The sequence below is a fragment of the Agelaius tricolor genome, unplaced genomic scaffold, assembly GCF_023055355.1.
Source record: "Agelaius tricolor isolate 1412-34295 unplaced genomic scaffold, bAgeTri1.0.p SCAF_8, whole genome shotgun sequence".
Taxonomy (NCBI): Eukaryota; Metazoa; Chordata; class Aves; order Passeriformes; family Icteridae; genus Agelaius; species Agelaius tricolor.
The window spans coordinates 23,222,907-23,242,709 of NW_027269268.1; the positions used below are offsets into that span (position 1 = coordinate 23,222,907).

Genomic DNA, 19,803 nt, shown 5'->3' on the forward strand with positions numbered 1-19,803 from the left:
GAGCTGTAGTCCTGCCGCCCGCACGGGGCGGGGCCGTGGCCGGGCGCGCAGGCGCGGCGGGGCGAGGCTGGCGCGGTGAGCGCGGGGCGGTCGCGGGAAGCGGACGGTGCCGGGCCCGCTGCGATGCTGTTCCACCGCTGCCCGGCCGCCGGCCGAGGTAACGCGCCGGGCCCGGCGGGAGGGCCCGGGGCCTCGGCCCGGGCTGGGGCGGGCTGGGCTGGGGCGGCCGCTCGGCGCGGCGGGTGGGGCCGGCGGCTGGCGCGGCGCCGAGGAGGAGCAAAGGTCGCGGCTGGGTCGCGCCGGTGTCCGGCCGGGCGCGGGGCCGGAGCAGGGCCGGCGGGCGGGACCCCGGGTCTCCCCTTGCCCGGGTCTCCCCTTGCCCGGGGCTCCCCTTGCCCGGGGCTCCCCTTGCCCGGGGCTCCCCCTGCCCGAGGCCTCTGTGTGCCCGAGGGCCGGAGGACAGCGCTGTGCGTGAGCGCTGCCCGCGGCCCGGCTCCGTGATATTGACGTGGGTTATTCACCTGCAGCGGGGTGCCTAAAAACATGGGCGGGACGCTAGGTGTCATCTGCTTTAAAGGGTGAAATAAAGCAGCGGAACGAGTGTCCTTACTTGGGAAGTAGTTGTGGAGACAGCATCCCGACAGCTGTGACTGAAGAGCTGCCGCAAAGTTTCTCCTTGGGGATTGCCTGGGTCGTGCAGGCGTTTCCCATCGCTTTCCGAGTCCCTGAGCTCTCAATAGTCGTGGCCCAGGCACTGTGCGCTCGCTGGGCAAGAATCTGCCCTCTATTATCAGAGGTGTTCGGAGTAGAGTTTCACTTCTTTTGCATATGTGTAAATGAATTGGTTTGTTTTGGTTTTTTTTTTTAATATGCTGTGTGATTCTTAGTCCCATCACTTATGGTCAAATAAAAAAAGATCCTGAAAGTTAAGTTAAAGTTTCATTATATATATATATATGAGTGTAGTTATTATCAGCCTTATAGAGTACTTGTTCTCAGATCCTGCCTGGTTGCAGGTAAAGGATATCTAAGAATCATGAGGTGATATGGTAATACCACCTTTTATGTTATTTTGCTTAGGTACGGAATTCCTGTTAAGGAACCAACATGGATAATGCTTTCTACCTTGCATGTAGAGATCTCTGTCCTAATTGTCACCGGGCAGCGTTGTGACACGGGATGCTTGTGCTGGCCTTGCCAATTGCCATTCTCAACCAAACATTTCAGTCAAAGCACACCGGTGATTTTACTTATATAATTTTGCAGAAATACTGCACTTTAAGGATGGTATTCTGCATCCCTGAATAAAGCAAATTCTTTAAGGAAGGAATATTATTAAGGAAGGCACATTAGTTCACAGACCTTTTAACTAACTCATTTTCATACTAATGATACTAGGTTTTTTTAAAACAAATCACACACGTTGATTACTTGTTTCTAAAAGAGGGAAAATATGACATGTAATAGCCCTCTGAAAAGAGTCCTGGTAGGTTTGATAATTTGAAACTTTATTTTCCATCCATTTGCTTACACAGAAATTCTAATTTGTTTTCACAACAATTACTGTATCTGCAGCAAAGGTAATGGTTACCTGTATCTACTGTTCCTAGCTTTGGCTAAGCACACTTGGGTTCAGGTCTGTGCTTTTACTGCAGACCATGGCATGTACTTTAGGTGAACTGCCCTGTGTTAGTAGCCTCAAGCTGTGTGTCTCAACAGGTGTTGAGATGTCAGAGCTAAACTTGCATGTCCCGTTTCTACCATTGTTTGGTCACTATTAATGCAGTTTGAAATAAACCTTTTGAAGTTCAAAATTAAATCAGAACTTAAAGTGTGTTTGGCACCTGTGTATATTATCCTATGTCAGCTATGCATGGCTGGCCTGTGTACTGAGTAAAGAATGCTTAAAGGGGAAGCTGCTGATAAAAAATTACACAGCATCCTCCTTACTTGAAAATTTTAAAATCTGTGTTTATGGTTCCTCATCTTCACATCACCTGGTAGCCTTTGGGAGGGGGAAGCTGTCATATTTGTTGTGCTTCTTGCATCTCTGAAACTTTGAAAAATTTGAAAAGCTACTGATTTTCTAAAGTTGTTCCTGGTTTTTGCAGCGCATCAGTGCTTTCATGCTCTGAAGTTGGTAAAGAAGGATTGCCTTCAATCGCTGCGTGTCTCACGATGTGCCTCCACTGCCGCTGTGCCTCGCATAACCACACACTACACAATTCATCCTCGGGACAAAGACAAACGATGGGAAGGTAAAAACACTGCCTTCTTTGAAAGCTGCTTTATTATTATTGTCATTATTATTACAATTGTCATTGCCGAGTCTTAAAGACATTAAAATGTGTTGCTGGTTTTTTCTCATTATGGAAATTCTCTGTGCTTAAATACAGTACTAATATTTCAAATGAAATTTTTGCTTGCTATCTCATAATGAGTGTCTTTAGTGCTATATTATAATATCAGAAGAAACTTTATGCTTGTTTGAATAAAGAAAATATACAAGCAGCTTTTGGTTTAGCGATTATCACAACAAGATTTAGTTCTGTTCAGTATGTATCTGCTTGATTTTTTAAGTTGTTCTTACCATGAGGGTTTGGTTTTAGTGAGAGAGGTTGGAAGAAATTGGAGATTGGCTTATGTTATTATCATTTTTTTCTATTGAAGGGGTAAACATGGAAAGATTTGCAGAGGAAGCTGATGTTGTGGTTGTTGGAGCAGGCCCTGCAGGCCTTTCTGCAGCCATTCGACTCAAGCAGTTGGCTGCTGAGCACAGCAAAGAAGTGCGTGTGTGTCTGGTGGAAAAGGCTTCTCAGATTGGTGCACACACGTTGTCTGGTGCTTGTGTCGAGCCAAGGGCCTTAGAAGAACTCTTTCCAGACTGGAAAGAGCGAGGGGTATGTATGAGCATGTAAACACCAAAGTTCAGTGCTAGATTGTAATGAACTTCATATCTGACTCATTCAGGTATGAGTTAGTACCTGGTACCATTGGTAATAAGTACCATTTTAAAATACATTGATGGAACAAAACAAAAATGGGCACCTTCTTTTTAGTCTGTTTCCTGTAGTTCAACAATGCTAAAAGTTTTCTGTCTACACAGTTATGCTGTGACCCTTGCTTTTTTCTGCAGTAGTCCTACTGCACATACACAATATGTCTGGTGCAGCCTGGGGAGCCCTGCACTTGCTGCCTTTGTGCAAAGTCCAGCTCCTGTGTAAAAGGAGGAAGATGTTTGGTTCTTACCAATGACAGACGTGCTGGATCTGTACAATAGCTCTTCCTGGAGATGACTGATACTGACTTCTTTGCAGACACCCTGGTGTAGCAAAGGCCTAAGATGATTTTAGGAGAGAGGTCCCAGAACAGCTGTCTGACTTGCAGTCAGCTGCCTGCTATCACCTGAGAGCTGCAAGAAGTCAGCTGTCAACTCTTTAGTTTGCCTTATGGTGATAAATCTGCAGGTTGAGCTGCCTTCTTTAAAAAGGTAGATGTTATTTGCAAAGCCTTTTTTTTTTAACCTCAGTAGTTGTGTTGATTCTTGCCTCATGACTGCCTCGTAAAATACTTCATCTTCTCTCTTGTGATGCCTTCCTAAAGAAGTGCTGTAGTAAACCTGTACTTGACTGCCAGTTTGATTGTTTGATTTTGTTGTTTCTGTTGGATTGGCTGAGAAAACATAACTCTCTACTTCTTCTATTTTATTTTTTATAGGCTCCACTTAATACTCCTGTAACTGAAGACAAGTTTGGAATTTTAACAGAGACATCTAGAATTCCAGTGCCAATCCTTCCAGGTAAAGTTTAGTGAGGGACAAGAGAGTCAGCTTCCTCTGTGTCTTTTTGAACTTCTCCATGAATCAAAAGAAGTTTGATTTGGTGTAGTGCAGCAAGTGTATGTAGACTATAATAGGTTACAGTGATACACTCTGTGTAGGTGATGGCTCTGATAACACATGAGACTAGCTTGAAGGTAGTAGCTGTAGAGGTGACAGCTTTGGTTATTTTGCTTAGTGTCCCATGTGTTATATGTGTGTGTGTCTTTTTTTGCCTAGGGCTCCCGATGGTTAATCATGGAAATTACATAGTACGTCTGGGCCACCTTGTGAGTTGGCTAGGTGAACAAGCAGAAGCTTTGGGTGTTGAGATATATCCAGGCTATGCAGCAGCTGAGGTACTAATGACATCATGTGTGTTTGTGAAGAGTGGCTTTGGAACTCCCTTCAGTGCAGTCATGATCATTTGTACATGTGCAACATTCCTTTTAACTGATATGTATTGTGAAAACTGTGTTTCTCTGTCTCAATTCCCTGGCTCAGATCCAGCAAAGTGCACACAATACATCAATAAATACATAATCTTCATGTTTGACCATTTAAATCATAGTGTTTAGAAGTTCTGCTTTAGAACTTTTAATTAATAGATTCAAAGTACAGTTTCATTACAATGTTTTTTGTTTGTTTGTTTAAATATTTCCAAAGGTACTTTTTCATGAAGATGGTAGCGTGAAGGGGATAGCAACTAATGATGTAGGCATTCAGAAGGATGGAGCACCTAAAGTGAGTATCTATCTTCCCCAAAACTAGGGGTCTAATTATGAAAATTGTGGTACATCTGCTTCTACTGCCATCAGTAGTCTTGCTGCAGCATAAGAAAAGGTGTAAAATTCAGTACCTGTCTTCCCTCTCTATTAAATTTGATTGATTGGCCGTGTTCTCGTCTCAGAACATTGTAAAATTCTTCTGAGATTAGTAGAAAAAGCCTTTTCATAAAAGTTGTCTTGAAGAAGATTATGTAAGGGTGTTTTGGCATATGTGAAATCTGGAAACAACAGAAAGAACTTGAGGAACTCCTGGAAAAAAAGTCCAAAGGTGAAATAGAAAGTTTTAGTCCATCTGGTAACCAGCATCATGTAAGAGAGTGAACTTCTGGCTGGTTTGGTTTCCTTGATATTTACAGGCACAGTTGCACTTGCTAACAGTCTGTCTACCTTGTTGGGACAAGAGACACACTGGGCCTTTATGCCTCTATGCTGGTTGTTCATGTTTCTGCATCTAAAAGGATGCAGTAATCTGCCCTAGGTGTCAGACTTGGATTTTTGTTTTGTTCAGTGGAATCCAGAACCTGCCCTAAGTCTGCTGTTTCCCTGTAAAATATGTTGGGAAAATGTGGCACCTCAGATTTACTTGGAGCGACTTTCACACAGAATTATTTGACTACATAAATTAGGAGTACAAGTTTTTCCTTAACATTTACTTTCCTTTTTTTTAAAGTTTTGTATTCTGGTTTCCTAGAGTTTCAAAGAGGTATTGACTTGCACATAAAGTGTGGGCTATTTTTCCCCATTTAAGGCAGGGAGTGAGAAGAAAAGACTCGTTTTGAGAGAATAAAGCCAGTGGAGGAGTAATGTATTTTTCCAGTGTAATTTTTTTTTATCTGCTGTAGGGGACAGACACACAGACAGCTCTCATTTTCCAGTGCATGCTTTGTCCAGAAGATGGCACAAGTAACGTGTGCAGCTTCATTGGGAGTTTGGGTTTGTTTTAAGATGGGAAGGAACATTTTAGATGTATTTCTTAACATCCTCAAAACAAAGATAGATTCATTTTTTTTCTCTGTTTGTTCTGGGAGAACGCATCTCTTACTTCTTTCATGTACATAATGAGTATGCCTCTACTGCAGCTTTTTTTACTGCACTGTCACTCAATTCAAGTTTTTTAGCTGTCAGTTTTGTCAGTTGGTACTACCTCCAGTGCATAAAGGCTCAGGTAAATAGGTGTAGTTTGTATAACCTCCAAGGCAAGAGTATCTTCAACATGTTTATACAGAGCCTAATCAAATAGACTGTGGTTAATGAATAGATATTCACCTTGCAGTCAGCACCAACCAAATAAAAATGACAGTGGTAAAAAAGCATTGTAGCAAGTTGCATATTAATTCTTGTGTAGATACTGGAGATTGTTAAATGTGAAATACAGCTGTGTCACATTACTGAAATGTTTCAAATTAATGAATTTCTATTATTTACAATGTGGAGTTGTAGTTTGTTTCTTTTAAATAAAGCTACTTCAAAGTGGACACTATATATTCAAGAGGTAACTTTTGTTTAGAATTTTGTAAAATTAATTCAAGTTCACATTGACAATCAGAAATTCAAAGAGTACAAGAATTTCACAAAATCCTGTGACTCCTCTTTAAATGTAATTCTCAACTAGAGGGAACATTTTCATTTGTAAGTTACAAGCAGATTGCACCTGAGAGACAATTAAAAACCAAAGCAGCAAACTTCTTTTAAACTTATGCTGGCTTACCTTGAGATGGTTTAATTGAATACTGTTGATGAGGTCAGTCCAAAACTGTTTTCCTTGTCTTTTTCAACTATAAACTTTCTGACTGAAAGCGAGGTTTTTGCATTATGAAAAATTTGTAAACATAATCTATATCCTTGTCCAGTGTGCTCACAGATGCAGGTGATGTGCTCATACAGCAGTATGCCAATTCCCCTTACCTGGTTCTCAATCCTTGTTGGAATTTTTAATTAGAATTTTTTTATAGTTGTATTTTATTTAGTTTAATTTTATTGTGTGTTTTAACGTGCCAGACTGGGGTAATGTCATGTGATGGGTCCTTTTCGGAGCAGGTTCAGGTTTTTCAGATATGGTAGTTCTGTCTAGTCTATGACATTTGTGTTGGGGCACAAAACATTACAATGTAATGTGACTTCATGAGCAAAAATTGAAGTGTGATGTTACAGGTAAAGATTCTTTGTCAGAGTTCCTTTGCACCTTGTGAAGGAGCAGATCTGATATAAGTATTCTCTGACCTGGAAAGATTCTCTTTTTCAGCGATGAATAGCAGTTCACTGTGGGGCTGCTCTACTGGAATCCCCTTCCAAGACTTGCCAGGGGTGCGTCATGGTTGGGTGGAAAAGACAACTGAACTAGAGCCATAATTTGCAATGGTCTGTAGTGTCTGAGCTGTGTCACCAAGTAGTGTAAAATCACTTTATTACTCTCCATTTTCTTGCTGTGAGTTTGGTGTGGCACAGACCTAATTGCTGATGAAATGCTGTACTTTTGCAGGCTACCTTTGAAAGAGGCTTGGAACTCCATGCTAAAGTCACAGTCTTTGCTGAAGGTTGTCATGGACATCTAGCCAAACAGCTGTACAAGAGATACAATCTAAGGGAGAATTGTCAACCCCAGAGCTATGGCATTGGATTGAAAGAGGTACCACTTGCATCATTTTAACAATTAGAGAAAATAGCATAAGACTTTAAGGTAGATTCTGTTTGCTTTCTAGCTAATTTTTGTAAGACGTAAGAATTAAAGAATTTGAGTTACACTTTGAAAATTCAGAATCTTTGCTGTTCTGAGGCTGATCAGAGCAGATGCTCTCTGAATGTTGTGACTGTTCTACTTCAGTTGCTGCTTCTCTTGTATCTGTTATAACTAGAGGTACCTGTGAATCTGCTCTGTTAACATTTTCAAATTACAGTCACTTGTGATATCTGTTTTCTGTGTATCTGCTAAACAAGGAAGGAATTTGTGCTGCCTACTTTTGGGGGGACTTTAGTACATGAGGAAGGAAGAAAATACTTGCTGTGGGCTTTTCTGTATGTTAGTAAAAAGGGAGAGAGGAGAGCTGTTTCAGATGATGAGTTGTGGTCTCTGAAGCACCTTCTGGATGAGCCTTTCTTTAAAAAAAAACTCCCTTCATTGGGCATATAAAATTGGGATAGGAATGAGGTATGAGGTTTCCTTTTTAAAATATTCTTTACTCAGCAAATATCACTCATGAAAAAGAGCTGTATTATTTTAGAATATGTTCAGAGTTTTGACTGTAACAGAATTACTTAAATATTTTGTAGCTGTAAGCACGTACTAGTTAAATGATTAGTTTACACTCTGTAGAGAATAACCATTCTGTAAATATGACATAATCTTAGTTACAGTCTCTAATACTGAAATTGTCATTAAAGAAGGGTTTTCCTGTAGAGGTCCCTTACTTCCAGTTGAGACTGTCTGCTTTAGCAAATAGTGCAGTCCAGTAGCATTGGGTCTGATGTAGTTGGTGCTGAGGAGCTGTTGTCCATACTATGCACGCCTCAGGTTTATTTTTACTTTGGACTAGCTGTTATCTGGTCCCATGGACTGAGTGCCCTTCCATGACTGGAATGTTTTAGATGGACTTTTAGGACCCTGTCTTTGAGTTTCACATTGAATGAATCCAGTTCATGCCTTGGCTGCTGTATGATGTGAGTCAAAACACAGTAAGTGGGAGGAATCAGAAGTCCCACTCAAAAATGTGCTCTTTAATCTAAACTGGAACATTATTGTAGGTGTGCTCTCAATGCTTGAGCTGATCTATGGTGCTCAACTGCCCTCCTTTAATTAGACTGTGCCTGGCATGTACCTCCATGGAGCAAAGAAGTTTTGTGAAATGGGCAGAAAATTGACTCAATCTTGAAAACATGAAAATGCTTCTCTGAGTTCACCATGGGTCAGTGGAGCACTGAAAACGTGTAGAAGACAGCAGAGACAGGACAATTTGTTTGACAGAAAATATTTAGATCAACTCAGGCATATTGCTTTGTCCTGACCTTGAAAAACTGAGAAGATAATTCATAGAATCATATGAAAAAGTAATACTTTCAAAGAAAAAAGTCAACATAAGCATTGCATTCTGTGGCAGAAGTATCTGTCAAAGTCACTAGTATTAGGAATCTTGGAATGAAAATTTTGGGTGTAGTACTGGAGTCTCAGTCACATTTTCTGATACACAGCATTTTAAGAGAGGTATTGGGAAAACCTTAAATAGTAATCCAAAAAACTATACTGAACAGTTGGTATTTTGCTGTATGAATTTTTGCTCATAGGAGTAAATTAAGTTTCTCCTATATGTAATTGTGTGTTTGTCTCTTAATATATTATTAAAGGCCATTACTTTGCAATCTGAAGTAATTTTTTGGTCATCCTCATTTCAGTTATGGACTATTGATAAAACAAAATGGAAACCAGGAAGAGTGGAACATACTGTAGGCTGGCCATTAGACAGACATACGTATGGAGGATCCTTTCTTTATCACTTAAATGAGCCTGAGCCTTTAGTTGCTCTTGGATTTGTGGTAAGTGAAGTTAGTTTTGTCATTCTTACATGTTGTTTGATCTTCATTTTATGCAGTTTCTTTTCTCTGTTTTATTGAGAAAATGTAAATACAAGAATAGGAGCAGACCAAATTTAGTCCTGTCTCAATCTGAAGTGTGGTTATGCCCATATTAGGGAAGGCTAATTTGTCATATTAATCTGTCTTTAATCCAGTGTCTTTTATTGAGACCAGCTAGAAAACTTATTCATAATTTCTTTGCAAACAAAGCAAATTTTGGTAATGGCAAAACCAAATGACTAATCAAAACTGTGCTCAAAAAATTCTTGTAAGTTAGGAAATCTAAATCACATGCACTTTTTACAGTTCCATTTCCTAATCCATGTGTCAAACCTGTATGTAACTCCACTTTTTGAGAGAAGTCTCTAAAATGGAAGCACTGCAATGCTACTAGCAATGTCCCTTTCATTTCTGAGCTCTTCACTTTGGTTTTGGTATTCTCGACCCCTGTTGGCATTGCCCTCTTTAGCAACTGCCTTTCTGAATTGGGCAGGCAGCTTCTTCCTGCTTATTGCCACTTATCAGAAGTGTGAGATCTCTAGAGGTAGTCTAGTGTCATTCTGGCAGCCAGGTGATGCACGGAGCAGGGATTGGAAATTCTATCACCTACAGTTCAAAATAAAAAATTAACTATTTACCCTGTGCACGTGCTTCAACACAGATGTTGTAAGACCCAAGCATACAAATTGGACTTTCAGCAGCATGGGACTGAGCTGACACTTCTGTCTCCTAGATTTCAAAACGATTACAGACTGTGTGGAAAAATTCTATTTTTGTCTAAGTGTTTTGTAAGAAAAATTCATTGAAAAAAAATTGAAAAAAAATTGAAAAAAATTCATTTGTTTTCTCAGACACACATACTTGTCCTGTACAGATTTTCAGTATTGGAATTAATAAGTACATACAGTAGATACTCAATTTCTGTTTGATTTTAGAAGGGCTGAGAGCTCTGATTCTTGCAGAGAATGGTAGGTAATCAGTAACATTCATATTCTCTCCAGAGAGGAAAAAATCAACTTCTGTGTGAACACACAATCACTTTTTTGTCTTTGAACTTTATACCTATTTCAGTCTGAGATGATTCTTGTAGTAGGGTTATTTTACCCTTATTTTGGAACTTGTTCATTAATTTTGTCTTGTCAGCAACGCAGATGCAAGCACTGCTCTAAAAGCAGTGAGCTGCCACAGATACCAAAGTCTTGATTGCTGCTGACTCATGATGTATTTTGTTACTTATCTCCAATAAAGCTCACAGGAACCAGAAATAATCCCTTTCTCAAAAGAGAAAAATTCAGCAAGAGAATTCTTTTTAAGAATATCTTAAAGATGGGAAATGCAGAGTATATATTTGGTCAAATTCTCAAATGTATAAGTATCCTGAGCATCCAGCCCACTGGCAATCAATTTTACCCCATTTTCTGCTTTCATCATTGCTCCCCTGTGCTTTATTACAATGGTTCACCTAATTGGAAATTATAATTGAGTACTAAACAATTTGAAGAACTGTTTAAAGTATGAGAGCTCAAGGACATAACAATCAAAAAATAATTGTTTACTCTTTTTTCAGCTTTTTTTGGGCAGAGGTATGAAATGCAAATTTAAAACAAGTTTTGCTGCTTATCCCACCCATTAAATCATGCTTAATTTAATTCTTTTTGTACCAAAGACAGCTGAAGGGAGGTTACAATGCAATTAAATATTTTCTATATTTCAGGTGGGGACAAGAGCAGACTTGTAGCAGCAAATTTTTAGATTTGCTCCTGCTGTACCATTAATAAAATATATTTTTGGCAGTAGATTAAGTAGAATGATCCTGAGGTTGCTTTAGAATAAAATAGATTTAAAGACTTGATGTGGTAATATGCAATTGCTTTGATTTCAAATTTTTGTTGAAATTTCATACCTTGTTTTTATTGATGTGCACTTTTTTCTTTTTTTAAGGTTGGTTTAGATTATCAAAATCCCTATTTGAATCCATTTAGAGAATTTCAGAGGTGGAAGCATCATCCTAGTGTACAGCCTACTTTGGAAGGTGGAACAAGGATTGCTTATGGTGCCAGAGCGTTAAATGAAGGTGGTATCCAGGTAATTTTTTTTCACAAAGCTTTAATCTTTGAATTTTCTATAGCCATAAATTTAGTGCTGTAGATTTGGTTTGCATGCTATACCAAATGTTTTGCTGGACAGAAAAAGCTTTTTGTCTTGCTGGGTGCTGGCTGCTGAGATTAGCTAGTCTTAGGCTCTGTATACTGAAAATCTTCTGACATACTCACTTTACTTTCTAAATGAAATACAGAATCATAGAAACATTTAGATTGGAAAAGACCATTTACAACATTTAGTCCAATAACTAGTCCACCACTGCCAAGTCCACCACTAAACCATATCCCCAAGTGCCACATCTATATATCTTATCCAGGCATGGCAACTCAACCACTTCACTGGGCAGCTTGTGCAAGTGCTTGACAACCCTTCCTGTGAAGATATTTTTCCTAATATCCAATCTAAACCTCCTCTGGCACAACTTGAGCCCCTTTCCTCTCTTCCTGCCACTTGTGAGAAGAGACTGACCCTCACCTCAGTGTGCACCCTCCTTTCAGGTGGTTGTAGAGAGCAGTAAGGTTCCCCCTGAGCCTCCTTTTCTCCAGGTTAAACACCCCCAGCTCCCTCAGCTACTTCTCATAAGACCTGAGCCCCAGGCTCTTCATAAACTCCATTGCCCTTCCCTAGACACACTCCAGCATTTCTGTGTCTTGTGAGGGGCCCTAAACTGGGCAAAGGATTCAAGATACAACATCACCAGTGCTGACTACAGGGACATAATCACTGCCCTGGTCCTGCTGGCCACACTATTTGTGATCCAAGCTAGGATGCCATTGGCCTTCTTGGCCACCTGGGCACATGCTGGCTCATGTTCAGCTGGCAGGACTCCCCATGTCCTTTTTGCTGGGCAGTTTTCCAGTCTCTGCCCTTGGCCTAAGGCACTGCATGGAGCTGTTGTAACCCAAGGACAGGACACAGCACTTTGCCTTACTGGATGTCAGTATAATCAGCCTTGGTCCATAGAACCATCCTGTCCAGATCCCTCAGCATTCCCACCCATCTTTGTGCTGCCTGCAGACTGACTGAGGGTTCACTCAATCCCCTTGTCCAGGTCATTGATAAAGATATTAGCCAGGTCTGGCCCCAGTACTGAGCCCTGCAGAATCCTGCTAGTGGCTGGCTGCCAACTGGATGTAACTCCACTCACCAACATTCTCTGAGCCCAGACATCTGGAGATTTTACCCAGCAGAGTGTTTGTCCAAGCTATGAGCAGCCAGTGAAGTGGAATTTATATTGCAGTCAAGAATGTTCAGCAGCAAAGATGCCATATATCTTTTGTTTTGCCTGGAATCTTGGGGAAGACAGGGTAGTACCACTGATCTGTTCTTTTGGGGTCTTCCAAATTACTTATTTATCCCAGCAAAAAGAACTCCTTTTCAGTGCTTAACCTTAAGTCACTATTGATGCTGAAACTGTAATGTAGTTTGGCAGGTAAATCTTTACCTCTTCAAGTACAAATACCTTGAGTTTCTTTTATGCTCAACTTTGAATTTCTGCTTTCTTGGTAGGTGGAATACTTTGTTCATTTTGTTAACTTAAGTAGTGCAAAAGGTGAAATTTTGAATATGTATTATTCAAGACTTTCTAATTGATACATTTCCCTTTAAATACTGACCTTTCTGACTAAGGTCAGTTGAAAGGGCTGGAAAAGCCTGCAAAAAAATGGTCTGGAGTTTATATTTAACAGTTTTAAAGTACATTCAACCTGTTAGCTTCTCATCTTGAAACACAGGGTGTGGCAGTATGTTCTGTACACCCAGATCCATCTTCCAGATGCTCCTTTCAGTTTGGACCTTAAAACTAGCCTGAGTGTCCATGATCTGCAGCCTGTATGTGGGGCCATGCCACTCTGCCCTCTGACTACTTTGCCTTTCCTTTTTGAACCTCTTCTCATTATAAACGTGGCTTCACGAGGTTCTTGCAATACAAGCAGAATTTCATCACAGCTTCACTCTTGTCACAGTCATGTGGAGTTAGGCTTTGACCCCAGTGTGCATTCCTGGCAGTGAGTCATGTGAGTTCAGGAAGCAGCTTCTTGATTACACCCATGCTGCACATTTAATCAATCTGAGCGTTGATTTTGTCCACTCTGCAGTGGAAATATGTCATATCACATTGTAACACAGCTGTGTTACTGGCTTATTTCAAAAACCATTGCCACTCCACTATTAGCACAGACACCCTGGAAAATACCAAGATGTTCTAATCTAGACTTTTATGCAAGAGGGGCTTCTTTTTCCACCCTGTGCCCTGGTTTCTCTATCACACATAGTCATTAAATTTCTGGCTTTGGTGGAGTAGCCAGAGTGTGACTTTAGTTGCACCCTCCTTATACTCAAAACCTATAGCTGAAAAAATACAGTATTTTTAAGTCACTTACAGACATTGTGCTAAGTTACGTAGTAGAACTACATATCTTGCACATCTCTGCCTCATCTTTGAACATCTTTGTTGGATTTAAACCAATATGTCCCTTACTTTCCATTGTTCCTAATATAAAAGCATGTTTTGCTTCATTGGCTTTTTGGTGGGTTTTTTTAATTTCCTGTAGATAGATTTGATTAGGTGATTATGAAGTCACTCTTCTAAAAGACTTTTTTTAATACATGGCTTCAGTAAAAAAAAGCTTTATTGATGATTCACTTAGGAAGAGTTTTAAGATTAGCTCTTCTTTTGCATGTGTTGCTTTGATTAATAACTGTAGCAGTGTGACTCATTTGTATCACTGTAGTCCAGGAATATTTTCTTATGTAAGTCATTCCATAGCTCCAGTTTTTGATTTTGGTAACAGAATTGCATCAAATAGGTGTATAGAGTTACCACCAACTTCAGCTTTTTTGTTATAGATAACCTAATGACCATGATCTTCAATCTTTAGCACAGAGTGAAGGAGGAGAGAGAGTGCATGTGTTTTTTAATGTCTGTGGAAGGAAGGATGAGAGTTTAGTAACTTAATCTCTGTAGCTACTATTTATAATATTTATTAAAACTGCAAAACAAAGCACCTAAATTCCCATGCAGTCTCTATTTTGTCTCTATTTTATCAAAAGCTTTTGAAAGGTTTAAGAGTTTTGTGGAGAAAAAGGTGTTGCAGTTATTGAGCAGTGTATGCTATGAATATCGGGGGGGGAAAACCTGACAACTCATTTAAGTGTCACACATTAGACTCACTTAACAGATTTTAAGCCCTGGTCTGGAGCTAAGGGGAGGAAGAACATGAGGTTTCCTGTCTGCCAGCAGGAAAGACTCTGCAGGGAGCAGGTGTCTCCCCTTCTCTAAAACAGTCATGTTTTGTTTCTGTATCTCAGAGGCATGATGTGTTTCTTCCATTGACTATGAAAGCAGGCACCAAGTGCCATAGTACTAATAATGAGAATTACTACCAAAGCTGCAGTATGTGCTACCTTTTGTGTTACATGACTCATCCTTAATCTCATTTATTCTTTAGCAGTATGGTGGGTCACTGTGCATATTACATGAAACAGTGTTTGCAGAAGAAAAGTAATTGATCACCATCTTCCTATGCAATTCAGAGTCAGTCAAGAAGTCTTTCTATGCTTTTGTCAGTGCTGCACCATTGAATCCTAATAGATAACATAGGATGGCTGTTTTCTGAGAAAAGAGAGAGAACATCCCACATACTTAATCTCTTTGAAATAGTGTTATGTAGTTGAACTTGAAACTTCTTTTCCCAGAAAAGTAAGTTGTAGTTGTGTTTTCAGCCTGAATTACCTTTTCTGTGAACCAAATCACTAGGTCTCTGATTAAACAAATTGCACAAAACACAGAGGAAATGCTGTGTAATATAACTTTTTAGTGATTGCTATATGACTATACAAAAGTAAGCAGTCCTGGATGACTAGTAAAGAGGTAACAATTGAACAAGCAGAAGAAACAAAACTTTTGATTTGGGTTACCCTAAATTCCAAGGGATACATTTTTTTGACATTTTTCATGAAATTCAACTACTTGTTTAGTATTTAGGTTACTGCAAAATTAATTCTTTCAGACAGTTTTAATAAAAGCAGGATGCTAGATTAAGATGTGCTGCTCAGCACTAAAGACTTTAGGAAGAAGGGTATGTTCAAAACTTCAGCAATTTGTGACTTAGGCTTTGATCAGAGCTTTCTGCTCAAAGTTCTGCAGTCAGTCTGCACTTCGAAGCTGTTTCCAGTGTAAAATCTTAATCACCTTGATAGCTGAGGTATTCCTTAGTCAATATAGGTGTATAACGTAATATATTAATACTATTGACCTGACCAAATCATCTTGGCTGTGTTAGGTTTGTGAGTTGACCATACTCTATGACATTATGCTCACAGAATGGGAGTAAGATGGTGATTTTCCACCAAAATATATTTGCTGGCTGTGAGCAACTTCTAAAATAAGGAGATGGGGGGCAGGCATGATAGCATTGTGCAGTTTCACAGAAAAAGATTTGTGGAATACAGCCCTGTGAGGTGAGATGAGTACAACTCTCTGTGTGGAAATCAGGGAAGCAGATGGGAGTTTGGGTTTTTAATTTTAAAAAATTTACTTGAGCTTGAAGGAGGAACACCTATCGGTGGGTGACACTACTGAAGTTTTGCTGCAGATAAGGCAGCTGTGGAGAGGATATAAGGAAAATATCACTTTCATATTCAGCACAAGTAAAGTGTCTGTATTCCAATGTGCATACTATGCTCAAATTCCACGAGTAAGTGGAATAACTGGTGTATGTTTAGAGAGTACATGTGCCAAGTCTGAAAATGGAAAGGACACTCACGCCTTATGCCAGTTTAATTTCAGAATGTTATTTTCACTTCAACAAACAAAACCAAACAAGAACAAAACCTTTCTTTCTGTTTTCCTTTCAGTCAATACCGAAACTCACCTTCCCAGGTGGATTATTAATTGGTTGCAGTCCTGGACTCTTGAATGTTCCCAAGATCAAAGGAACACATACTGCAATGAAAAGTGGCATGTTGGCTTCAGAAGCCATTTTTAGTCGATTAACCAATGAAAATCTCCAATCAAAGACAATAGGTAAGATCATTTTACTTTGATTTGTAATTACCTTGTGTTCAATTAGAACCACCACCAACTAACAGCAGTAATTAATCAGGCTGAATGAAGTAGTTGGAAATGTGAATAAGTCATGAAATGGGTGTGTTTAAAATATATTTTATTGTTTATTTACTATTGATAATGTCAAATTATTTATTAAAGAAATGAATATTTGCTGTTATTCGTAAGTATTGATCTTACTGCTAGAAGCTCTAATAACCATCTGAAAAGTAAACTTATGCTTCCTGTGTAAGTAAACAAGAATAGTTTTGTTCCTACAAACACAATAAAAAGTAGTGCTTTATGATTCAGAAAGTGTTACTGAAAGCCTGCTGAAACAAGAAAAAAAAAGGGAATAGATTAGATGAAGCAAAACAGCATGAGATTTTTCAAATTTGCTCTTACTGTTGTTAGGATCCTGTTTTCATCCAGTCCTTTTTTCTGTCTTTTAATCTTTTAGTTGTCTCAGTTTGAGAATACGTGTATTTTATTTTATACATAATACATGCACATTGTAGTAATCACCTGGTCCTGACCACCTTGTAGTGATTTGTTTAAGCCTTAGTTGTCCCCTTAAATCTGTTAATAAAATCTGTAGGGAGAGTGAGAGAACTAGAATTTTGGTCACTCTGGAGCTAAGACTATATCTAGGTGCCACATGATGATTATTTTAGAAATCTTCTCTCTGTACTGGTGGATTGAGGCCTAATGAGCTCTCATTCAGCTGAAACACACCATACACAGAAGGTGTGCTGAACAATTAAAACTTCAGCTAGACATGCTAAAATGCTTAGAATCCATCTGAAGCTATAAACACTGTTGGTGGGTAGTGTGCCACTCCTGTTTGATTATGGACAGGTTTTATATGCTGTTTTCCAGTCTTGTCAAGACTGGACTGCTACAGCCCACTTCCTTCTCTTTGCAGAGATAATGGACTTTATAGGAAATATGGACTGAAGCATGCTTTTTGTATGTAGACAGGGCTTAAAACTCATTATTTAGAGCATTTATTCCTATACAGTAGTAATGGAGAGTGGTGAAGAGAAAGCTCTCAAATAATCATTTGAATATGATTATTTTTAAATATAATTACTTGACTTTACACTGTGGTAGATGTATCAAGTGTGAAATGTCTAGTATTTGTAAAGAATACAAAGAGTTTAAATCAAAAGTTTGCAGTCAAATACATCTCATGAATGTGCTAATTACAAAGGGAGAAATTATCTAGTATTGGCATTATCTGTTGGGCCATAGCTGTAGTTACTGAAATGGGACTTTGGTTGCAAAACTTCTTTGGAAAAAGCTTTAGAACTGGACATTAGTATTGCAAACCTGGCTTTGGATCACAGGTGGACTGTCCTGGTCAGCACTCAGGTTCTGTGAGTGAGTAGCTGCTTTCCCACAGAGGTGCCAATGGAGCCACCTGTCTGATTATATTTTGCTGAGTTTTGAGACAATTTAATGCTGCTTGTGGCTAATTTAATAGAGGCTACAAAGGAGCAGTACAGGTCTGCCAACAGAACACATCTCTTGATTCAAGAGGCTGAAACATGTTGTCTAGTATATTCCTAGCTTACAGTTCTGAAATTCTCATTTTGCTGATTTCATTGCTAGCAGTTGCTTTTATTCAGCATTTATTCTTTTATTTCAAGGATAGTCTTGATGTACTGTAGGTACCTAACAAGTAATGTACTGCCTTAGGACTTGATGTGCAAGAATATGAAGAGAACCTGAAGAAGTCCTGGGTGTGGAAAGAGCTGTATGCAGTGAGAAACATCCGACCATCCTGCCATACGGTACTTGGTGTGTATGGAGGAATGATATATACAGGCATATTTTATTGGATACTGAGAGGAATGGAACCATGGACATTAAAACATCCAGGTAATTCTCCTGAAGAAGATTCTAAATTTGTATGTCAATCTTTTCTGGTCTGTTTCGGCTAGTGCACATCCAGTCCAGTCATGAGGCCTTAAAGTGTACAAAAGAAATGGATGATAAAATTGAAGCAGACCCTCGTATCAGCTACCACACAATGTAAATTAAGACATTAAAACATTGCTTAGTATAACTTGGTATAGATATTTGTCTCATGAAAAAGGCTATCTTTTATGAAGTACTTCATTCTGATGACAAGGGGAGTTAAAACAGCTTAGTTAAATTGTCCTGGAGTAACTGCAAATTACAATAATTCTATACTGAAATTTATTAAAAATGTATTTAGGACCAGATTATGCTCAGCTCAAGCCAGCCAAAGACTGCACCCCTATTGAATACCCAAAGCCCGATGGAAAAATCAGTTTTGATCTCCTGTCATCTGTGGCTTTAAGTGGTACAAACCATGAAGATGACCAGCCCCCTCATTTAACTCTCAAAGATGACAGCGTCCCTGTGAGCAGGAATCTGGCTGTATTCGATGGACCGGAGCAAAGGTTTTGTCCTGCAGGTAGGTAACAAAAATGTGTGTGTCAGCTGTTTCTGCAAGATGAAAGACTAAGTACTTCAGGAAGGGTCCACCTGACCTCCTACTTACTTCAAGCATTCCATCCCAATTTTCCTCCAAGAAGGGGGATCAGTTGAAGGTCTTAAAACATGTTAGCAGTACTTATGTGATGAAATAACTGTTAAATGTGTTAAAAGGGAATTAAGTCACATTAATAATATTCTTCCCTTGTTACACTTGCTGGTAAGTAGAATATACATGCAGGGGGAAGCTGTTCAGCAAAGTGATAGCTCCCTTCTTGTCTTTGCAGGAGTCTATGAGTATGTTCCTCTGGAATCAGGAGAAGGATCAAGGCTGCAAATAAATGCTCAGAACTGTGTCCACTGCAAAACATGTGATATTAAAGACCCAAGTCAGAACATTAACTGGGTAGTACCTGAAGGTGGAGGAGGACCAGCTTATAATGGAATGTAAACTAACAGATCAATTCAGTGACTTCTGATCACCAACAAATATGTTGGAGTATTTTATGCTGCAGCATAATTAATGTACAGCACTGACTTGAATGTTAAAAGAGTTTGAGACTAATGTGCCATTCTGAATTTTACATTTGACTGTTGCATTAAATACAAAGTTAGTGCCTTCTGGTTAAACCCTAGCCTTATTTAATAGCACTTCTTTACAGGAGCTGTATGGCAGGCAAAAGTTCTTATCAGGACTGACAAAGGAGCTTTGGATCTTGGATTTACTGCTGAAGTTCAGTGATAGCAGGAGCCATATCCAGAAAGAACTGTGCGTATTACGGTGGAATAATTTAGTACCCACCTTTAAAAAAGTATTTTCTCTCTCTAGATGGAGTGATTTACATGTAATCATACCTGGCAGTCAGGGAAATAAATCAGTCTAGAAAATTGTCACTGCTTTAAAGTGTTACATCAAATTTTCAGTTTGGGGTGGGGTTTTGATTTGTTTTTTTTTTTCTGATGATGATAACAGGGAATACCTCTTGTAAAGTGGTTCTAAAAAAAAATCTGCATCTTCA

The 19,803-nt window shown here is 39.3% G+C and overlaps 1 protein-coding gene across 1 annotated transcript; it reads left to right on the plus strand.

Moving 5' to 3' along the window:
• Window positions 1–27: 27 nt before the first annotated feature.
• On the plus strand, window positions 28–19,678 carry ETFDH (electron transfer flavoprotein dehydrogenase). The gene is made up of 13 exons (XM_071431961.1): window positions 28–157; window positions 2,112–2,258; window positions 2,671–2,900; window positions 3,718–3,799; window positions 4,058–4,176; window positions 4,484–4,561; window positions 7,085–7,231; window positions 8,989–9,129; window positions 11,110–11,253; window positions 16,129–16,297; window positions 18,020–18,202; window positions 18,543–18,764; window positions 19,072–19,678. The coding sequence occupies exons 1-13, from the start codon at window positions 124–126 to the stop codon at window positions 19,233–19,235; spliced, it is 1,860 nt and encodes a 619-aa protein (XP_071288062.1). The 5' UTR covers window positions 28–123; the 3' UTR covers window positions 19,236–19,678.
• The last annotated feature ends 125 nt before the right edge of the window (window positions 19,679–19,803 follow it).

Bases quoted from the DNA above. Each gene is read 5' to 3' on its own strand.
- ETFDH (XM_071431961.1), top strand. From the start codon at position 124: ATGCTGTTCCACCGCTGCCCGGCCGCCGGCCGAG. The intron at 4,177-4,483 runs GTACTAATGACA...ATATTTCCAAAG, and splicing joins CAGGCTATGCAGCAGCTGAG to GTACTTTTTCATGAAGATGG. The intron at 9,130-11,109 runs GTAAGTGAAGTT...TCTTTTTTTAAG, and splicing joins TAGTTGCTCTTGGATTTGTG to GTTGGTTTAGATTATCAAAA.